Source organism: Chiloscyllium plagiosum, chromosome 16 (assembly GCF_004010195.1).
Source record: "Chiloscyllium plagiosum isolate BGI_BamShark_2017 chromosome 16, ASM401019v2, whole genome shotgun sequence".
Classification (NCBI taxonomy): Eukaryota; Metazoa; Chordata; class Chondrichthyes; order Orectolobiformes; family Hemiscylliidae; genus Chiloscyllium; species Chiloscyllium plagiosum.
In genome coordinates this window covers 44103745-44124008 of record NC_057725.1, presented here as the reverse complement: position 1 = coordinate 44124008, position 20264 = coordinate 44103745, and the positions used below count along the sequence as shown (strand labels likewise).

The window sequence follows — 20264 nt, the reverse complement described above, 5'->3', positions numbered from 1 at the left end:
AAGATTCGACTTACAAAGTGATTGATTTCTAGTCTTTATTCTGAGACTGTGACTCCCTTTATTTAATTCTCTAGACCATGATGCACACACAGCTCTGCACGTCCCTCTGGAAAATGATGAGGATGGCCATTCCACTCCCATTTACCCATCCCCTATCTAGAAATAAATCTGACCTCCACTCAGTGCATCCACCCGTTCTACATTAACACACAGTACACAGTATTGTGGAGGAATGTGCAAAGGTAGCTGCTTTAGGAAATGTGCCCATTCTCTAGTAATGTGCATTGGCCTGAACAGGTTACAGAACTGCTCTGTCCCTTCTCCAACTGGTTTTATTGAAAGACTGCTGATAAGGCAATGTAACAGAATGTTTTAATTATTTCTGTTGAGTAGGAGTGATTCTCTGAGCCTTATGAAATGAACCTTTCACGAAGGTTTGCCCTCTTACCAGCTGCTTCAGGCTGTCCCATGTTGTGTCCACCTGTAAGAAACAAGCTACACAGTGACCCCTGTTTGGACTAAAACTCCATGCCATTTACCGCATTATCTGAATCATAAGATATTTTTCTTTGTTGGAATAAAGTCACCTAAAGTTGCCTTGTGCCTTACAATCTGATTGGTACTCTAATTATTTCCGAAGTATTTTGTTCTGAAATCATTAATATATGTCTTATGATATAGTGCCTGTTATAGTCCAGCAAATATTGTAAATGAGGTCCAGGCTTCAAAGCTGTTTCAGACTCTCTGTTGCGAGTATGGACTGGTTGGCAACCAAAAGTTAAAATTGACATCCTTCAATTTTTGTACCTTTACATCCTACTTAATAATGGCCATACTCTGAAAGAGTGGGAAGAGGTTGCCAGCCTCCAGGAAATGTGTTCAGACACAGGGAGGCCCAAACCCTCCTTGCACTGAAAAAGGAGCACTCCCATTGCTTCTAGGTTTGCAACAAGGGTTTTACCCAAAGAACCATTACAGCTTCCAGATGCACTTCACATTCATTTGTAGAAAGTCTGTGGTATCCGTGTCATAGCAAGTTGATGTAATTGGATTCTGATGAGCATCCACGATTTATTAATCTGTTGGCTTCGATCATTTAGCTGCTTGCAAAGAAATATTTATAAACATCACGTTGATTCGGCAGCCTTCAGCTGAGTAAGTAAACCAGGAATTTTACTGCCCATTTGCCTGGTTTACGTTGGACAGATAGAATTAGAATCTCCCACTGAAGTGTATACACCTAACATTGATTTCAGGAGTGACTGAATATTGCTTGTTCAGTTCTTTGTGTGATTGCTTTGCCTATCTAATTTTGACTTTAAGTGTATTTTTATTCATTCACGAAGAGTTGATTTCAATTTTTTTTTGATATTTTTTCCCAAAAGACCTTTGTGGTTCACACCCACTTGTATGAGAATGCAGATCTCTCGCCAGCAGTCGCTTTTGCTTCACTCTCTCTCTTCCACATCCTGGTCACACCCCTCTTCCTGCTCTCCAGTGTGGTTCGTTCTACTGTCAAAGCTTTAGTGAGGTAAAGACCATGTTTGATCTTTTGGTCCACTGAATGCTATCATAATACATGAAACTAAAACTGAAAAAATAATAATAGCAAAAGGTGCATTTGTATGGTAGCTCAAGCACAAAGAGCCAGATCTTTTCTAACGAGGCAAGAAGCTAAAGTCAGGAAATTTCCCAAGTCATCAGACCGTATAAACTGACCTGTTATAGCCAATATTTTTGCTCTATGGAACCATATCGACTGGAAAAGTGCTGGTGTTGAAATGTGGACAGGAATAAAGAATCAGATCATGCCCATTGTTTTTAAAGGCCTACAGGTTCCGCCTGACTCTACAAAAAGTCAATTGGATCTGCAAGCATGGACCAATAGTTGTTATTTAAATAGTGGATATGAGGTTGGTTTTATAATGCAATCAGTGTTATCCTTGTCTCACATTCTTTCTTATTGTCTTCTTTAGGAGCAGGACGGGTGGTGCAAGGGGCAAGCTAGAAATTGATTCAGGAACTTAGGATGCCAGGACCATTAAGGAACTTTCCTCAGCATAATCTTTGTTCTGCCAAAAGCTTTAATAGCTTAAATTAATACCAGGAGCCAAGGCAAAGTTGGGTCTTTGGAGACCCAAGGATTTTTAAGATTTATTTCTTGAGGGCTGGGGCAGGGGGCATTCTCATTAATGCTGTACCACAATACGTGCAATTTTTTAAAAGCATTTGCTTTGGCCCTATCTAGTCATTCACCCCTACTGTCATAGGTCAAAAGTCAGGTCCCATAGAAATCAGGACTTGCCTGACATAACGTTAAAATCATTTCCGATTGGACAGACATAGAGTTATACAGCACAGAAATATTCTTCGGTCCAAATCGTCCATGCCAACCAGATATCCTAAACAGATCAATCCCATTTGCCAGCATTTGGCCCATATCCCTCTAAACCCTTCCTGTTCATGTACCCATCCAGCTGACTATTAAGTGTTATAACTGTACCTGCCTCCATCATTACTGGCAGCTCATTCCATACAAGCACCACACTTTGCATGAAAAGGTTGCCCCTCAGGTCCTCACATGTAGGTTTGTTCGTTGAGCTGGAAAGTTAATTTTCAGAAGTTTTGTCACCATACTAGGTAACATCTTCAGTGAGCTTCCTGATGAAGCACTGCTGATTTCTGCTTTCTATTTATATGTTTGGGTTTCTTTGGGTTGGTGATGTCATTTCCTGTGGTTATGCCATTTCCTATAATGATGTCATTTCCGGTTCTTTCTCACAGGGGTGGTAAATGGGGTCCAAGTCAATGTGTTTGTTGATTGAGTTCCGGTTGGAATGCCATGCTTCTAGGAATTTTCGTGCATGTCTCTGTTTGGCTTGTCCTAGGATGGATATGTTGTCCCAGTCAAAGTGGTGTCCTTCCTTATCTATATGTAAGGATACGAGTGAGAGAAGGTAATGTCATTTTGTGGCTAGTTGATATTCATGTATCCTGGTGGCTAGTTTTCTGCCTGTTTGTCCAATGTAGTGTTTGTTACAGTTCTTGCACAGTATTTTGTAAATGACATTAGTTTTGCTTGTTGTCTGTATAGGGTCTTTCAAGTTCATTAGCTGTTGTTTTAATGTGTTGCTAGTTTTGTGGGCTACCATGATGTTAAGCGGTCTGAGTAGTCTGGCAGTCATTTCCGAGATATCTTTGATGTAGGGGAGAGTGGCTAGGGTATCTGGACGCATTCTGTCTGCTTGTTCGCCTTTGTTGCTGAGAAATCGGAGGACTATGTTCATTGGTATACACTATAGAATGTATTCAAAAAAACTGGGCACCCAATAAACACAATCTGCCGATGTGGAAATGACATCACCATACAAAATGACATCACCACAGGAAATGACATCACCAACCCAAAGAAACTCAAACATATAAATAGAATGCAGGAACAATCAGCAGTGCTTTGACCAGAGGCTCACTAAAGATGTTACCTAGTATGGTGATGAAACGCCTGAAAATAACCTTCCAGTTCAGCAAACAAACCTACATCCAGAACCTCAACCTGAGCTACAAATCTTCTCAAAACCTCAGGTCCTTTTTAAATATTTTCCCTCTCACCCTCAACTTATGCCCTCTAATTCTGGACTCCCCTAGCCTGGGAAAAAGACCTTAGTTATTCACCCTATCTATGTCCCTCAAAACTCCATAAGGTCACCCCTTAGCTTCCAACCCTCCAGGGAAAAATGCCCCAGCTTATTCAAGCTCTCCCTGACAAAATCCTTGTAAATCTTTTCTGAACTCTTTCAAGTTTTACAACAACTTTGCAATAGCAGGGAGCCCAGAATTGAATGCAGTATTTAAAAATGGCCTCACCAATGTCCTGTACTCCTATACTCAACGCACTGACCAATGAAGACAAGCATGGCAATCACTGCCTTCACTACCCAGTCTACTGTGACTCAACTTTCAACGAACTATGCATTTGCACACTAAGGTCTCTTTGTTCAGTAACGCTGCCCAGGGCCTTGCCATTAACTTTAGAAGCCATGCCCTGATTTACCAAAATGCAACACCTTGCATTCATCTAAAACTCCATCTGCCACTCCTCAGCCCATTAGTTTATCTGATCAACGTCCCATTGTACTCTGAGGTAACCTTCTTCACTGTCCACTACACCACCCATATTGGTGCCATGTGCAAACGTACTAATTGTACCTCCTATATTCACATCCATCACTGTGTCTGAGTCACAACTTCTACACTTAATAATTTTTCTAGCTGATTGTAGCAGAATTTTTGAATGGCTTGAAAGTCAGCAAAGAAGAAATTGTGCCAGGCAAGAATGGACCTCCAACTAGTAAATAAATCGGCCCAGTATTAACACTCACCCAAACGTCATTCTTACTAAGCAAAGAAGGGAGATTTGGTGAAAATCAATTTCATTTGGAGCAGAAATCATTTGGTTTAATTTTAATGTCACTTTTTTTCTCTTATTCCTATATAAGACATAAATAGCATCATTGGGAAGTGGAGAGAAATACCTGCGAGGAGTTATTGAGTCAAGCTGGCAACTGAATTGATATGCAGCTACTAATATACACATTGATGCCTGCTTCTACTTTGGATCAGTTCGTATTGAATGCTGCTGAAAAGTATACATAGAGATATGAACTGATATAGTTCCTTCACGTGTTACAAAATAAAATCAGAATGGATATAAAATGTATTTTGTTTAAAACAAGGATAACATCTTCCAAATTTAGAACTAGATTAGGCCTATCTGCAAAATCTCCTTCTCACTCATCCCAACTGGTTGAGCAACCAATCAATATGCGCTACATATAACAAAAATATACATTTTGATAGAATAATAGAATGCAGTCAATACCTGAGGAGCTTTACTACATAAAGTATTCAAGACAAAATAGGACAACAATTGTAATAGTGTTTGAAATATTTCTTCGTCCAGGTTGCGATGTTTTTATCAGTTATCAATGCACAGATAAATAAATGCAGTGTCACACCATTTCCTGACACTGAAAGCATCCGTTCCTCTGTTGCAAGTCACGGTATGTTTCTTCCAGTGTGCAGAAACTGAGCGAATTCTTCTCAAGTGAAGAAATTGGAGAGGATCACAGCAGGGTTGTGGTCCAGCTGAACAGTGAAAATAGTAGCAAGTACCAGACTGTCGTGAGTACAAATTAATATTTTTGCAAAGCAGCCAGTCAGCTCCTCAGTGCTGTCAGCCTGTTTCTGTTATTCCTGCATGTTCACAATTTACCATGCAATAGAATGACCCTGTAACTGAAAGTCCATCACAATCATTCCCTCGTATTAATAGCATCCACACAGCAATGCTCAATCTTTAAGAATGTGTTTATATGGATTCAAGCTATGTGTGTGTGTTTGTTTATGGTTATTTAATTCGCACTTCTCATACTATGAACACTTACCCTTCCGTTTTCCACTCACTCCTGCACAGCCCCTTAAAGTTATTAACCGCAAACGGCCCAGCAAAGAGGAATGGCACAATTACGAGCCTCAGTCCAGACAGCAGATAAGCTTCCCAGAAGGAGATGATGTTTTTATAAAGGTGAAATAATTGTCAATTACATCTATTTTCACAATAGCTAGATTGTTTTTTTAAAATTTTATGAAGATGAGAATTGTTAGTTTTATAGTTTAGGTATATATATTTGTTTTTGGCTTGCACTTATATATTTAAAAAAAATATTTCTTGCAATTATGTCAGTTCCGTGAAGATCCAAAAGAAAAATTGGCAGATGTATAAGCTGAAATAGTGATACATAACACAAAGTCTTCTGAAAAAATTGGCTGATTGCTTATTTTAATTTTCAAATGAATGACTTCCACCAAAATTCATTAACGAAATATTTGAACATTGCTTTTAAACAATGAAATGTAACCAGCTTGTTCTTAATTTCCTTGAGTGAGTGAACAATTAAAATAAGTCATCTCTGGAATTTATGCCATGATAGAAGCATGCCAAATGCTGAGTAGCAGTCATTTAGGAAACAAAGAATGTACTACCATATGGCATCAACTGTGGTTGCTCTGGCAAAACATTGTGTCCTTACTTAAAACCTGGGTTGCATTCCTGAAAATTGCCACTTTGAACAGGAATCAATGTTAAAACTGGAATTATACTTTGTAGGGCCATAGTTAGCAGAAATAAATTAGTGGCTGAATTTTACGTTTTTTTGGCTAAGTCCAAGTTGCTTAATGTTTTCAGGCAGGATTTCCTTTATAAGCTTGGCAAAGCTTCTTCCATACTTTTGCCAAACTCACCTCACCAACTATCTAGCCTTGCCCATATTGTGTCCCTTACATCCAATTTCATCTCCATCTTACCACGTGCCATATCCAGAACAACTCACCACTCACTGAATCACTGTTAGATCTGCATCCATTGCACCCTGTAACGTTTGAAAGGCCATTGTACATCCAGACCACTCTTGGCAACACAGCATTATCCCTCACTGCCTAATCTTGACACAGCAGTTATGGAGCTATGCTACCCATAGCACATATCTGACACGGCAAAAACTCCTTTGTACACAAAACCTTATTCTCTCATACTGATCGCACTTTGACCATCAGTCTGTCGACAATATACTGGATGGCCTGCAGTTCAAGCAGCGAAACCAATCTTCAAGAGCTCAATTACCTGCTCCAAAACAGGCCTGACTGAAACATGGGTGGCATTAAATCCGCACTCCGTATCAGTCAGAGATTGTCTAATGATGTCATAAGCAACAGGGGGTATTCCCTAGTAATCTGTCTTGCAGGCTACCAGGTCCTCAAATTCACCAGGTACGTGAGAGTGCTCTAGGATGTAGGAGTTGTGGCATCTACGAGGATAGTGGGGATACATTTCACAGACTGACCAAATGGAACCCCTTCTTATTGATGAATTCTGCAGTGATGTGATGAGGTGGAAGTGCCATACCAGCTGAATTACCTCCCACTGTCATCATGAAGGAAATGCCTATAGCACTCTGACACCCTGCTGACCCCACATCAAACACTCCACTTCTCACAACATTCAGTCCAGACCGTCATTACACTTACATGGCAACTAATAAAGCAATGTTGTATGGCACACAAAGGATTCTTGACAGTTGCACAATTAATGATTCCCCTTTGGACAGTAATGATCTTTTGTAATAAGATTGCTGCTAACTTCAACATCATTGAGATGCCTAAGTTTAATTTTCAAGCAGCACTAACATGTTGCAAGTTGCCTTTGACCAGTATCTGACTTCTAAGCACCTTTACTCTCCATTCATAGAAAATGAGCAATGAAATGATTGTAACTGACTGGCCCTTAGAAGTGGCTGTTTCATGTATTAGATATTACAATATCTGTATGTCCAGCAAACATGAATCCTGTGGTTTTGCCTTCAAACTGATATTTACTGCATCCACCCTGGGTGTGGCCCAGACATTTTCTAATAGCACTTTGTGTCTAGTGACACTGGTTGCAGTTCATGGTGGGCATTGTTACAACTCACTGGGGTAGCAAGCTGGAAATCAAACCTCACTATTCCAGGAGTTAAAGATTTAAAAATGAATACACAAAATTCCCCATTTTACATGATTTTTGGACACTGGTTGATAAAATGCGAGGACCAGGTTTTGTTAAATAACAAGAATTACAGTTTATTAAAATTAATAGCCTCTAACTACAGGTAAATAGTTACAAAACATTGACATATAACAAATTAGAACTCTAATCCCCTTAAAAGCTCCACCTCAACACACACACTCACATATATGCATACACACATATATATACATACACACACACTCGCATGTGAGTTTGTGACTGTGCGAGAGTGTGTGTGTGTATATACACACACACACAATCACAAACTCACAGGGAGAAGTAGATTATGGGCCAAGAAAAACTGGGAGGTAGTTCCATGGTTCAGATTCACAAGCTGCTGATATGATCCTTATGATTTTTTCATTGATTAAAATGCTGCTTTTGAGTCCTTTTGCTTTGGATACTTCCAGTTGTTTGCAAGAGACACAAGGGGGCAGGTTAACGTATAAAAGGTCTCTGACTTGTCAGTTAAAAGTCATAGATTACAACAACTGCTGAAGGAAAGATGAACTGATTTTCTTCAGATTATAAATATAAATGTCTTTTGACTGCAGAGAACAGTGAGACATCTGCTGTGCTGGCAGAGATCAAAATGCCCCCAATAACCCAACCTCCACTGCTCCCTTTGGAAGAAATTTCAAAAATTAACAACCTTGTGCCAGAAGAAATTCCTCCTCATCTCCACCTTAAATGGGAGACCCCTTATTCTGAAATTGTACTGCCTGGGTTTAGATTTCCCTAAAATCTAAAGAGAAACATTCTTTCAGCATCAACCCGATCAAAGTCCCTCCTAATATTATTTTTTTCAAGAGAATCACCTCTCATTTTTCTAAACTCCAATGCGTACAGGAACAACCTGGTAAGTCTTTCTTCATAAGATAACCCATTCATCCCAGGAATCAGCCAAGTAAACCTTCACTGATGTACCTCCAATACAAGTATATCTCTCCTTCAGTACAAACCTACATGGGTGTAGCCTCAGTAGCATGAACAATTATAAACAAATTCATTTTTATACTCAATCTCCCATAAAAACCAACATTCCATTTGCTTTCTTATTGCTATTTGTACATGTACGCGATTGGTACATGGCTCTGAAAGGGTTAGTACTGAGGAGTGCTATAAGTATCACCCACTAAGATCATGTCACATTGATTTGTAGGTGGATCAGCTTAAGATCTTGAGGGAGTAAGACCTAACATCCAGGTCCTCCTTAGAACTCTATAATAATGTTAGCAATGCCTTATTAATATAATCTGTAACTAGTTGCTAACATGCAATAAGTATATCATATTAACTACAAGAATCCTTTCTGGTTAGACCAGGATGTGATTAGACTTAGCAGAGCTTGTATTTTCTTGGACTTAAGGAGGATCATAACAGCAACTTTCTTCATGCGCAGCAATTTATACAACTATTTGAGCTGGCATGTCCATACAATATTGACTAACTTTGTGTGATTCAGGATGAAATACTACTACATCTGGCTCATACGCAGTACTGTGAAGACAATTAATTAGCTGCTACCCATACAATTCTGAAGTCCTGCCTGTCTGACAGTGCCAGTGACATTCATTTCCTCCCAAGATTGGGACTTCTATGCATATGGTACAATCCAGGTTTATCAATGTATTTTGGGCTAATAAGAATGACTGTGCAATTCACATATACACATTATATACACCAAAGTTGATACCTGATGTTTAAGAACTATTTATATTTTCCAGGTCTTTCTAATACTTTGCTATGTAACTGCAGGTGACAAATGGATTTTTTACCTGGACATCTGATGGAGCCCCTACATTGTCTAACATTGAAATCAAGATTCCTCATGGTAGGACAGTGAATGCATTATGCCTTGATAAATAAAAACTGCTGTGATATTGATTGGAATCTAAATTTATCAGCTCCTGTTGTTTTTTCTTGTTACCTGTTGATAGTGTAGAGTTCCAGCTACTGAAATCAGTAGTTGTGCTTTCTGTTCTGTTGAACCTAATACAACTATTCACAGGGATTTGTAGAAATGTCTACATTCAATTTATGAAGTGTAATAAATTCTTGCAAATTTATGACAGATGGAAATTGGTTCATTCTCAAGTTCACTTTACCTTTGGTTGCTATCAATGTCAGCTAATGATTCTTCTTGATCTGCTTTTGTTTATGGATTCCAAAATGGAAACAGAGATAGCCCTTCTTTCAGAATCATGGTTATGTCCTATTACAGCATTAAATAGTGAATTGGTTTTGAAAATGTGGGATCTGCATCCGTAAAATAGTGCATGGTTCCTTCACACTCCCAAGTGGCACTAGAAAAGGCTTAAAAAGTATTTAGATTCAAATATGATACATTCAAATTCCTACAGCTAGTTTCCACGAGGATTTGTCTACAGTGCATGAGGCACAGAGGCTTCCTGAAGAGTGGACATGAGGCACATCGAAAAATGGTTAATAGAAATTATGTATTACAGATTAAAAACTAAATACCATTAGGAAAAGTATAAAATTAATTAAAAGTTTAATTAAATAACTTAGAGATGCAGGGCCAGGTGACGTGTTGTACCTGCATGATGTGAGAGCTGGTGGACCTCATTATGGTTCAGAGGGAGTACATCTGTAGCAAGTGTTAGTTGCTCATGGAACTTTGACTGATGAACCTGGGTCCAAGCAATGAACACTGTAACCCAACAGGGAGGGGGAGAGCTAGTTAGACACCTTGTTTCAAGGAGCAGTCACACCCTGTAGGTTAAGTACTTCAAATTTGGCCAATGATCAGTGACAGAGAGGGTGTGACTACAAGTGAGGCAGTTAGGGGATTCTGAATTTATCATTGGAGGAGCCTCCGCTCTTGACCTTGTCAAACAGTTATAAGATACTTGCTCCTTTTGTAGATGAGTAAAAAGACTGTAGGAAGAATGAGCAAACTGACTACTGCACTGTTGAACAGGAGGCCATTCAAGTGGTCCATGCTGACAGCAACAACAAATGCAAGAGTAGACAAGAGGTTCTGTTTGGGGAATATCAAGAATTTAAAAACAGGGCCTCAAGGGATTATTGGAATCATTTCCCAAACCACGTGCAAATTGGCATAGACATAAGAAAATTAGGGAAGTAAATTTGTGGCTAAAGGAGTGGTGTGGGAAAGAGGCCTTCCATTTTCTGGGGCACTTGTATCAGTGTATTGGGACAGGAGGAAACTGCACTGTTGGGAGGGACTCCACCTGAACCAAGCAGGAAGGCTAAACAGGGTAGTCATATGGACTTAAACTAATAATTGGGAAGGAGGGCCCGGGGGGCGGAGTCAATACCACTTCAAAATCAAGAAATAGGATAGAGGGTAAGGAAATAGTCAGGAATCTTACTTCAGGTACAGTAGTTAATGGCAAAACTATTAAAAGTGTATTGGTTGAATTGGAAAAGAGAAATAATAAACTGGTAGATAAAGCATCAGTTCTGACAGAAAGGATGACTCCCCCTGGACTTAAGGGGTTACATTATGAGGAGAGATTATATAAATTCGGCCTGAATTCCTGAGAATTTAGAAGTTCAAGATATTAATAGAAAATGGCAGTGCAGATGAAGATAAACTATTTCCTCTGGTATGAGATTCTAGAACTAAGGGGTGTAGTCTGAAAATTAGGGCCAAACCATATGGAGAGATGTTAGGAAGCACTTCTATATATATAGAACGTGGTAGAGATTTGGAACGTTCTTCCATAAACAACAGTGGATGCTGGCTCAATTGTAGATTTTAAATCTGAGATAGACTTCCATTAAGCAATGTTATTAAGGAATATGGATTAAAACATGTAGTACAGATCAGCCATGAATTGCAGGGCAGGCTCAAGGGCCTGAATTGCCTACTCCTGTTTTTATGTTCCCTAGAAAGTTTGTATGAAAGAATCTTCATTCAGATGCTGTTAGGGGGCTAAAATAGTTAAACGGCACACTCCTTCATTGCTGGAATTAATGGGTGAGTGGGTGGATGGGTGTGTGGCAGGCAGAGAAGCTGCATTCTTAGTTGGCTTTAGTGTTAGACATTGTGGGCTCTTCTGCATGATGGACATCCAAGATGTGCTCAGAATAGTCCAAGCAATTGTTGGTGTCATGCTCATTGTGTCTTATCCTTATGTATACTTCGGTAGGCGAGAGCATGCAGGTAGGCATTTTTTATTAATTCATGAGACGTCTGCATCGCTGGAAAGTCAGCATTTATTATCCATTATTCATTGCTCTTGAGAAGAGAGCTGTAAACAGTCATTGGAATCTCTTGCAGCCACATTATGTACCTATATCCACACTATTGTGAGGTCTGGAGTTTCAGGACTTTGAGCCAGCAACAAGGTGCTATCAAAGAAGCCTGGTCAAATTACATTACTTGTATCTTGAAGATTGTAGACATTGTAGCTATTCAGAGCAGCAGAAGGAAGTAAGTAGAGTCCCATGAAGGACAATGCTGCAAACCCTGCTATTTGAAACTTGGAATCATAAAACACTATTTCCAAATTTATGAAGATACCTAATTAAAAGGACTAGGTAACACTGAAGAGGAATGCAACAAATTATAAAGAGGCATTCATAAATGAAGAATGGACATATAATTTTCAAATGAATTTCAAGATAATTGTATGACTAAAAAAATGTGCAGGTTATTTTGAAGTTAGGAAACCAAATAAGGTTGCACAGCAAAGAAATTTTGGTGTACAAACCACAAATCACGAATTGTTGTGATCTAAGTAAATAAGGCCAGAGTAAATATTAAACTTACTAAACTAATTGCCTCAAAGAAAATCAAGAGTCAACCACATAACTATGGATATCACACGTAGATTTCATTCCCTAAAGGGCATTAATAAACCAGATGTGTTTTACAACAGTAACAAGGTGGTTACCATTAGACTAGCTTTTTATTCCAGATGTTGATTGAATTCAAATTTCAACATTTACCATGCTGGGATTGAAACCCATGTCCTCAGAATACTAGTCTGGATTACTAGTCCAATGACATAACCATTAGGCCACCATCTTCCCTTACTCTTTGAAGTGAAATGTAGGTTTTTTTAAAATCTGTCATTCCCCGGTTGCTATTGAGGAAACTGCTCCTTTGGGTCTCAGGACATACACAGTGCCTTTAAGGAGGGAATTCCAGGATTTTTATCCTGTGACAATGAAGGAACGCAGTCATATTTCAAGTCAGGCGGATGTGTGGCTTAAAGGGAAATTGTAGGTGGTAAGTTCCTCACAGACTAGCTCTACTTTATTCTTTTCCATGGTAGAAGTGGCTAGTTTTAAGGGTCACTGGTTTTTCAAAGGAGCCTTGCAAGTTGTCACAGTAGATCTTGTGGATGTTACACCCTGCTTCCACAGTCCTGGAGGGAGTGAATGTTGAGGGTGATGAATAGGATGCAGATCAAGCAGGTTGCTTTGTCCTGGATGACATGGAAGGTCTGAAGTTTTGACAGAGCTGCACTTAATCAGTTAAGTGGAGTATTCTAAAGTACTCCTGACTTGTGCTGTGTGGTGAACAGACCTCAGGCAGTCAGGAGATATATTAGTCACTGTAGAATTCCCATCAGCTGGCCCATAGTTGTAGTATGTTCAGGGCAGCTTCAGTTAAGCTTCAGGTCAGTGTTAATTGCCAGCATGTTGATATTGGGGTATTCAGTGATTATCATGTAATTAGAGGATAAGCTTTTTAGTATGCTTCTGATAGTATATGATACCATTTAATTAGCTGGATGATTGAAATGCAATGCAGAGTGATGCCAACAGTATGGGGTCAATTCCTGCACCAGTTGAAGTTACCATCGAAGATTCTTCTTCTCATCCTCTCCCCTTACCTGAGGTGTGATGACTTTCCAGTTAAGCCAATACCAATTGTCTCTCTGTAATGAGAGAGCGTCCCTATGGCCCGCTACGTCTATGGAGACTTTACCTTTCAGTATCCTCAACTGGAAACTGCATAGCAATGAACAAGCAGGTCTGGATGAAGAGTAGGAGCACGTCTATTGTATTTTGTTCTGAAAGTCAACATTCTTATAAACAGGTCTAAAGCAGCTAAAATGCCACTAGTAAATGCTGGAGGAAAATCTAGAAGCTGTGCAGTCTTGTGCTGTGTCTGGTAGATTGGCGGTTCTGATTCTGGCGAGACATTAAAGTTTTATGATGAAAAATAGTTTATAGTTGTAAATACAAACATGTGAAATGCATTTACCGATATTGTGTGAGTATATGAGTGGGTGCTTTTGTGGCGCAGTGGTAGTGTCCCAAACTCTAGGCCAGAAGACCTGGGTTCAAGTCTCACCTATTCCAGAGGCATCTAATAACATCTGAACAGGTTGATTAGGAAAGTACCTGAATTTATGTGAGACCTTGTTTTAAATTTTTTGCACAATGCCAAAATATATCCGTTGGTGCACTGTGTGCCTAGTCAACTAAGAGATAATAATATAGCAATTTTATGGATTCACTGTTTTGATCCAAGTTATGTTCATATGTTTGCTGATCTGATGTATATAGTAATGTGCAGTTGAAAGGTTTCCCTTTTTCTCTTAGGACAGCTCACCATGATAGTTGGTCAGGTTGGCTGCGGCAAATCTTCCTTGCTTTTGGCAATTCTTGGAGAAATGCAAAGAAATTCTGGAAGTGTCTACTGGAACAGGTACTGAAGCAACTGAATGATATTAAAATGTGTTCTGAATTATTAAGACTTTGATAATTACAGCTGAATCCATTGTAATCATTTAGATTGAATGGTCTGGAGATCTTCATATTCTAACATCACTTTTGCTTTGTTCTGAGAACTCAGTGATATTCACAGATTCCCTACAGACATCATAATTTTAGCAAAAAGGAGACAAAACAAATATAATCTTGAAAAAATTATACTCCTCCCAGCTCTTTGGGAATTCAGCATATGAGCAATTAGAGCAATGCAGTGTTCACTCAGCCCTCACAGTAAGTACTATTGTTATAATCCCCACGGAGGAACCATAAATTGAAAATAACCAAATTTGCTCAATGACCCCTCCATCAAATGAAGAAATTACAAGCAAGAGTTCACTTCTTGTAACTTTAACATCAATCAGAACTAAGGCCAATTAAACATGAATTAACAGGAAAATGATACTTGAAATAAAACATTATCTTAACTTTAAACAATACAGTAAAGATACATTTACACAATGACAAGCATTTCCCTTCATTGTGTATGACATTATGTAGCTATACAACTCTACAATATCTTTTTCTTTATTCACCTGGGAGGCTAGGAGTCCTATGCAATAATAGCTTTCACCTGAAAGTTTCCTGGGTGCAAGTGTTCCATTTCAACCAACTAAACATAACAAAAACAATAACACCCTGGTTCATGGTTTGGCCACTTCTGAGAAAATAGCAACTCTTTAGCAATTCCAAGCTATTCATACAGCACTTCAAGGTTTTGATCTTTACAAATACTCACATGGTATATCCAAGTGCCTCTTTCTCCTTTTCAATTAAACAAGTAAAAACTTACCACTTTCTGAAAGTGCTTCTCTGTGTTACTTGTTCTGACTCTGCACTTTCTCTTTGTGCTGATCTCTTACAACCTCCGGCTCCTCTGTTTAAAACTTTCCTTTCCAGCTGTTCTTTCTAAAGGGTGGCACAGTGACTCAGTGGCAAGCACTACAGCCTCACAGCGCCAGGGACCTGGGTTTGATCCTATCCTCAGGCGACGGTCTGGGTGGAGTTTGCACATTCTTCCCGTGTCTGCATGGGTTTCTTCCAAGTGCTCCAGTTTCATCCCACACTGCAAAGATGTGCAGGTTAGGTGGATTGGTCATACTAAATTGCCCATAGTATCCAGGAATGTGTAGGCTAGGTAGATTGGCCATGGGAAATTGAGGATTACATGAATTGGATGGGTCTGGGTGGAATGCCACTTGGTGGGTCAGTATGGATTTGATGGGCCAAATGGCATGCTTCCACACTACAGGGATGCTATTCTATGATTCTACGTCTGCCAGTGACAGACATCTTCCTTACCTCTTTCTGTTCCAGGTCAGGGACCACCCGTTTAGATGGGTCACTATTTCTTATTATTCAGGAAAATTACAATTGATCCCTTCACAATTGACCCAAACTGTGAAAATTCCTTTTCAAACAACCTTAAAAGCAATTACAGATTGCAGAAATGTTTTAATAGGAGGTAGAGATGTAGTGGCATTAACATTGGACTAGTAATCCAGAGCCCCAGTCTCATGTTATGAGAGCATGGGTTTGAATGCCACAACAGCAGATGGTGAAACTAAAATGTAATAAAATATCTGGAATTACAAAGGTAGTTTAATGATTATCATGTGATGATCATGTAACCAGAGTCTATGTTATAAAGCCTGATTTTGTTTACTAATATCCTTTCGGGAAGGAATGCTGGTCACCCTATATGTAGTGTGCTTGACTCTTAACTGGCCTCTAAAATGGCCTAGCAAGCAAATTAGTTGTATCAAAATCAATGCAAAGTCTATAGCAAGCAACAAAACTGGACAGACCACCCAGCATCAATTTGGGTTCCAGAAACTATAACTCAACCCTGTCAAGTTTGCAAAGTTCTTCTTATTAATATGGAGTTTATTGCAAAGTTGAGAGAGGTGCTCCACAGAATGGCCAAGCATGCTTTGAAGTAGTCAGAATCACAGAATTGGACCTTAAAGACAATGTGTTAAACACCACCATCACCAGCCCTGGGTACATCCTGTCCGACTGACAGGGCAGACACAATACAGGTGTCAACACTGTTGCACAGTCAGGAGAAAGTTAACCTGGAAGTCGTCGAAATTGACATGGCGTCTCATGGCATCAGGTTAAACATGGGCAAGGAAACCTCCTGCTTATTGCCACGTACCACTCTCGACACCACCACCCCGTGCTCCTTGATTAATGCATCCGTGCTACTTCATGTTGAATACCAATTGGAGGAAGAACTGGGCATAGTAAGGTCACAAAATGTACTCTGGATGGGAGACTGCCATGTCCATAACCTAGAGTAGTTTGGTAGTACATCTACTCTCAAAGTTGACCAAGTCATAAAGAACAAATTTGATATACTGGGTCTGCAGCAGGTGCGAAGGATTCAAAAAGAAGGAAAACCTCCCTTGATCACTCTAATCCACCTGATTTTTCTTTTTTTTATTCGCTCATGGGATGTTGGCATTACTGTCTGGGCCAGCATTTATTGCCCATCCCTAATTACCCAGCAGGCAGTTAAGAGTCAACCACATTGCTTTGGATCTGGACTCAAATGTAGGCCAGACTAGATAAGGATGGCAGTTTTTTTCCCTAAAGGACATTAGTGAACCAAATGTGTTTTTCCAACAATCAGCAATAGTTTCATAATCATCATTAGACTCTTAATTTCAGATTTTTATTGAATTCAAATTTCACCATTAACTGGGAAACAATTCAAACCCTGGTGTCCAGAATATGACCTGGGTCTCTGGATAAGCGGTTCAGTGATAATACCACTAGGCTGTCACCCCCCCTCCCCCCCCCCCCCCCCATGCAAAGCAGTATGCATAGAAATGATAGGTGCATAGACATTGTGGAGATGAGGTCTTGTCCTCATGTTGAAGGTGTCCCTCACTGTATTGTCTTACATTACCAACATGCTAAATGAGCTGGAATTCAAACAGATCTAGCAAATTAAAACTGGGTATCCTTGAGGCACTGTGGGCAATAAGCAGCAGCAGAATTATATTCAACCATAATCTGAATATTACACATTCTATATTACCAGGAAGCTAGGTGATCAGCCCTAGTTCAATGAAGAGTGGAGGACATGCCAGGAGCAGCAGTAGGCATATCAAAAACATTAGGTATCCACTTAATGAATGCCAGATAACTTGCATGCCAAACACTGAAAGCAACATACAATAGACAGGTTTAAGAGAACTCACAATCAACTTTAAGATCTAAGCTCTGCAGTTCAGCCACTCTTAATAATGAATGGTGGTGGACACCACCAACAGTGCTATTTAGCAGCATGTTCTCAGGAATAACCTGCTCACTGACACTCAGTTTGGGTTCTGCCATGGATACTCAGCTCCTGACCTCATTGCAGTCTTGATCCAAACAGGGTCATTTGAGATAAACTCCAGAAGTGAAGCAAGAGTGATTGCCCTTGAGATCAAGGCAGCACTTAAAGGAATATGACATCAAGGAACCCTTACAAAACTGGAATTAATGGAAATCAGTGGTATCTGTTTCAAATGGAGGTGCCTAGCAGAAGGGAAGGTGGTTGAGGATTTTGAAAATCAATCAACTCTTTAAGGTCACTGCAGGACCTCCTCAGGATCGTGTCCCAGGCCCGTCCATTTTCAGCCACCTCATTGATGACCTTCCATCCACCATAAGATCAGAAATGGAGATGTACTCTGATGATTGGACAATGTGCTTCACCATTCAAGCCTCCTAAGAAACAGAAGCATCTGGGCAACATTCCAACTTGGGCAGTTAAAACATTTAAAAGAAACTTGAACGGGTACATGAATAGGAAAGGTTTAGAGGAATATAGACCAAATACAGGCAAATGGGATTAATTTAATTTGGGAAACCTGGTGGGCATGGACGAATTGGACCAAAGGGTTTGTTTCTGTGTTGAATGGCTCTATTACCCTAAGTGGTAAATAGGGTTTGCACAACGCAAAAGAGAATTTAATCATTACCTCCTTGACATTCAATGGCCACTTTGTCACTGAATTCCCTACAACTGATATTCTTGGGGTCACCATTGACCAAGTTAGAGGCTGGGAATTCAGGCACAAGTCAGGATTGTGATGGAATATTGTCCACATGCATGGATGGGTGCAGTTCTAACAACACTCAGGAAATTCAGTACCATCCACGCCGAAGTGTACTGCTTGATCTACCACTATCCACTTTTACTCCTTTTACCATTGATGTACAGTAGCAACTGTGTGTGTCATGTCCAAGATGCACTGCAGTAACTCAACGAGCTGCTTCAATAGACCTTTCAAACCTGCAATCTCTACCACCTAGAAGGAAAAAGGCAGCAGATGCTGCTTTAAAACACCATCACCTGCAAGTTCCCCTCTAAGACATGCACCATCCTGACTTGGAACAACGTTATTATTCCTTCATTCTTGCTCAGTCAAAATCTTGGAACGACCTCCCAAACAGCACTATGAATGCACCTACATCTTTAGGTCAATAGTAGTTCAAGATCACATTCACCACCTTTTTAGGTCAATGAAGCGATGGGCAATGAATGATGGCTTAGCCAGCAATGTCCACTTCCCAAGAACTAACTTAAATAATTATGTATTTTCCTTGTTGTGATGCTTGCGGGTTAAAGGTCACCACACTATTATGTTCATTTTTTGTCTTCCTGATGAAATGTGAAATAGAGTCCCTCCCTCCTTTCTCAGATGAACCATAAAAGATCACAGGGCACTCTTAGATGAAGACTTTTTTCCACTGTTTTATCCAATACTTATCACTCAATTAACACCTAAAAATAAATGAATCATTCATTTATTTCATATCTAGCATAGGACTTCAATTTGAGTAAATTGGCTATCACATTTCATTCATTGCTGTTATACTGCAAAACTATCTAATTAACTGAAATGCATGTCGGAACATTCTGATGTTGAAAATGGTGCTATATAAGTGAAAATTCATTGTTCTCTGTTTCTATTTCATCCTCTTTTTATTATGTGTTTCCTTTATATTCCCCTGGTATTACTGACAGTGAGCGCATGGAAGGAAATAGCAGGTATGGTCTTCAATTCTGTTCACTACATTGCCCTAAAATCCTTTGGCTTTAGCTCAGCAGTTGAAGGACAAGATTTAAAAACAATTTTGGTCACAAACAAAATATTGCGGATGCTGTAAATATGAAAAGTATCAAAAAAATTGCTGTAAATACTCAGCAAGCCATGCAACATCTGAGGCGAGAGAGACAAAGTTAACACTTCAGTTTGATGCCCTCTCACCAGATGAAACATTAACTGTGTTTTTCTCTCTCTATAATTAATGCTTGATCCTGCTGATGATTTTCAATAAATTCTCTTTATCAGTCTCTGGCTTGTTCATTCCCACATGTTGTTTATTTCCATGAATTGGTAGTCTACAGACAGACAGAGTGTCTTATACAAAAGCAAGCTACTGTAGAGTTTGTAAATCTGAAATAAATCCTAAAATGGCGGAAATGCTCAGCAGATCAGGCAACATCTGTGAGCAGAGGAACACACTTAACAGTTCAGATTGATAACCTTTACTCTATGAATGATTTATCACTGCAGTTTTATATTGTTTGGTCCCCTTGATGTTGTAAGAACAGGACATACTGCTCGCAGTGTACAATTTAGGCAACACCAAGATTATCATACCAAATAGTGTAATTTGTTTTTGAACAACTTATCAAAGGCTAAGAATTATCAGCTTCCTTGATTTTGGCAACTTGGAACAACTGATGACTATTTCAGTGAACGCATCTAATGGACTCAAAATATCGTTGTTAAATAAAATGTCTTGTAAAATAAGGCTTACATTAACGTGGCACAAATAGGAGTTTCCATCAGCTGTGATTTTTCATTCACTGGAGTTAACCAAATTTTATTAATTCATGACAGAATTTGAAAAT

General features: G+C 39.4%; 1 protein-coding gene across 8 annotated transcripts in view; it reads left to right on the top strand.

Moving 5' to 3' along the window:
• Nucleotides 1–20264, top strand: part of abcc8 (ATP-binding cassette, sub-family C (CFTR/MRP), member 8) — a 234343-nt gene that overhangs the window by 138089 nt on the left and 75990 nt on the right. For 7 of the 8 annotated variants that reach the window (XM_043705957.1, XM_043705955.1, XM_043705950.1 and 4 more), the window contains 6 exons: nucleotides 1386–1531; nucleotides 5076–5181; nucleotides 5474–5584; nucleotides 9380–9455; nucleotides 14174–14279; nucleotides 19371–19394. In XM_043705957.1, the coding sequence (XP_043561892.1) occupies nucleotides 1386–1531; nucleotides 5076–5181; nucleotides 5474–5584; nucleotides 9380–9455; nucleotides 14174–14279; nucleotides 19371–19394 (569 nt within the window). The remainder of the gene's footprint in view (nucleotides 1–1385; nucleotides 1532–5075; nucleotides 5182–5473; nucleotides 5585–9379; nucleotides 9456–14173; nucleotides 14280–19370; nucleotides 19395–20264) is intronic. The other variant, XM_043705956.1, reaches the window with a different exon arrangement.